We start from the raw sequence: 2500 nt of genomic DNA, 5'->3' as shown, positions 1-2500 counted from the left end.
CCATATCAAAAAGTATTCGTGGATTACTTGATAAAATCCATATATATATATAAGTGTATATATATATATATATATATATATATATATATATAATATATATAAGTATATATATAATATATATATATATAAGTATATATATACATATATATAAGTATATATATATATATATACATATATATATATAAGTATATATATATATATATATATATATATACATATATATATATAAGTATATATATATATGTATATATATATATATATATATATATATATATATATATATATATATACATATATATATAAGTATATATATATATATATATATATATATATATATATATATATATATATATATACTGTATAGATAATAAATAACCACTAATAATATTTTAGTTTCTGTGGAGCCTCAATTTGACTATAATGGCAAGAAACAATCAAATTAACTCTCCTGTGTATTAGCAAATTGTTACAAACGTTTGGGTAATATCGATTCCATCATGAGGATTTCATGTCATCGGCCATAAAGACGGAGACGTCTCCTTCCTTGAATTTTCAGTTTGTTTCATTCGCCTCATTCACCTCTTCTGGGCACACCTGCAATTAACTACGACCAGAGGATATACTTGCTTGAGTGGTATCATACTAATGAATTTAACCATAAGAATACGTGGAATAAAGGTAAATTACCTGTACCAATGGGTAACTTGTAAATTACCGGTACCAATGGGCAAAATTTGTAAATTACCGGTACCGATGGGTAAACCTTGTAAGTTACCGGTCCGATGAGGCAGAATTTGTAAATTACTGGTACCTATGGGTAAAACTTAAATATCATTGGTCCGCTAGCCAAAATTTGTAAATTACCAGTAGGCTACCGATGGGTAAAACTTGTAAATTACCGGTCCGATGGGCAAAATTTGTAAATAACCTGTACCAACGGGCAAAATTTGTAAATTACCGGTACCGATGGGCAAAACTTGAATCTGAACTCTAGTTATTATTATTATTTCTTGCTAATTTTGTACGTAATTGATCCTTTATCGTATATCTTTATAAATATGACTTACTTCAAGTCATCAAGAAGCTGACTTCATAAGGATTCAGTGTTTTGCACAAATACGTTGCATCTGCGTTATCATTTAACTTTTGAGTCTAAGAAGACTTAAGAACCAAATCCAGTTAAATTCTTCAATTTTCCTTTTGTGGCTTTAAGGAAATTCTACACTTATCACGTGTTAGATGTTATAAATTTTACCCGTTCATGCTGAGTAAACACTGTCTGTTTGGAATCTTATACACGCAAGCATACACGTAAACAATGACTCCTTTTCCCCAGTCAGCGCCAGGTTCCATTCCCTGTCATAGCAGGCTGATTGAAATGCTTTAAATGAATAAAAATTGCGTGGCCGATCAATTATGATGTGAAGTAAGTAAATGATAGTAGTCAACTGCAGGAAATTGCAGTCTTTTTTTTTTCTAAGAACGAAGATACAAATTTCATCTGGAGCTACCCCTTCAATGCAACATAAAAGTATGCTATACTCACGAACATATATGGTCCTAACAATCGATAATATAACATCAAAATTAGTTTAAAAAATTAAATAAACAGCCAAAGGTTTCATGGTTGCAAGAGAATATTTTGTCCTCCTTGAAAGCAAGATATTATACGATACTAGTTTAAACAAGATATAACTATGCAAGAAAATAGATCCACATATGCAGACATTTATTTTTCTCTCGAACAAGAGCAAGCAAACAAGACTGACAATCTCATGCTCTAACGTAGTTATGCCTCAACTGAAACAAGAAAACATAGAAGAAAATGAAAATTACTTAAACCACTGTCACGCTCAAGGCGAGAGGGAGTAGTCATACCCGAATGGGAGGTGGTACCCCGAGAGGTACACTCCTAGAAATTGTCAAACCAGCGGGTTGTAGTTTGGAAAGGGGGATAGGTTGGGAAGAGCTGAATCTGTGTGTACGTATGTGTGGGTATCTATCTGAACATTTAGACGTCATTTTTGTCGGATCGGGTACACAAGTAAAAGAATCAAAATAGACATATCCTGTCAATTCTTACCTTGAGTCAGTCTCGTCGGAGCAGTAATTTTGAGTCCATCTATGGCGACCATTGACGCAATGGGCGTCAGAGTCACTATGCCCCCGGTGTTGACGAGGATGCAATGCTCCGCCTCCACGCCCGTTCCTATGACCACGATATCTGGCACAGTTCCCATCCCGCCTGATCCAAGAACAGTTCGACCCTCATTAATTGGGTGTAAGGTGATCGCCGTGGAAAGCCGCCCGCCGCCCATGGAAACCAAATGCGGGCGGTCTGTTGCAACCTTGACGGCTCCCCCGGCACCCTCCACAACAGCCAGGGCGCTGGCATTCTGTGGGCGTAGTCCGGATAGTGAAAGGTTGGCTGAGGAGGTGTTCGTGTAGATATGCATGTGCGTCGACCCTGAAGGAGAGAGCTTGCGGCCCTTCGGCGGGA

At 35.8% G+C, this 2500-nt stretch overlaps 1 protein-coding gene across 4 annotated transcripts in view; it reads right to left on the bottom strand.

Annotated features, from left to right (window-relative positions):
- The window catches only part of LOC137649648 (pleckstrin homology-like domain family B member 1), a 471311-nt gene that overhangs the window by 387200 nt on the left and 81611 nt on the right, over positions 1 to 2500 (bottom strand). For all 4 annotated transcript variants that reach the window (XM_068382644.1, XM_068382630.1, XM_068382639.1 and 1 more), the window contains exon 2: positions 2084 to 2500. This exon is cut by the window's right edge and continues 366 nt beyond it. In XM_068382644.1, the coding sequence (XP_068238745.1) occupies positions 2084 to 2500 (417 nt within the window). The remainder of the gene's footprint in view (positions 1 to 2083) is intronic.

This window comes from Palaemon carinicauda, chromosome 1 (assembly GCF_036898095.1).
Source record: "Palaemon carinicauda isolate YSFRI2023 chromosome 1, ASM3689809v2, whole genome shotgun sequence".
Taxonomy (NCBI): domain Eukaryota; kingdom Metazoa; phylum Arthropoda; class Malacostraca; order Decapoda; family Palaemonidae; genus Palaemon; species Palaemon carinicauda.
The sequence above is the reverse complement of the archived record's forward strand: the minus strand, read 5'-3'. Positions and strand labels throughout refer to the sequence as shown.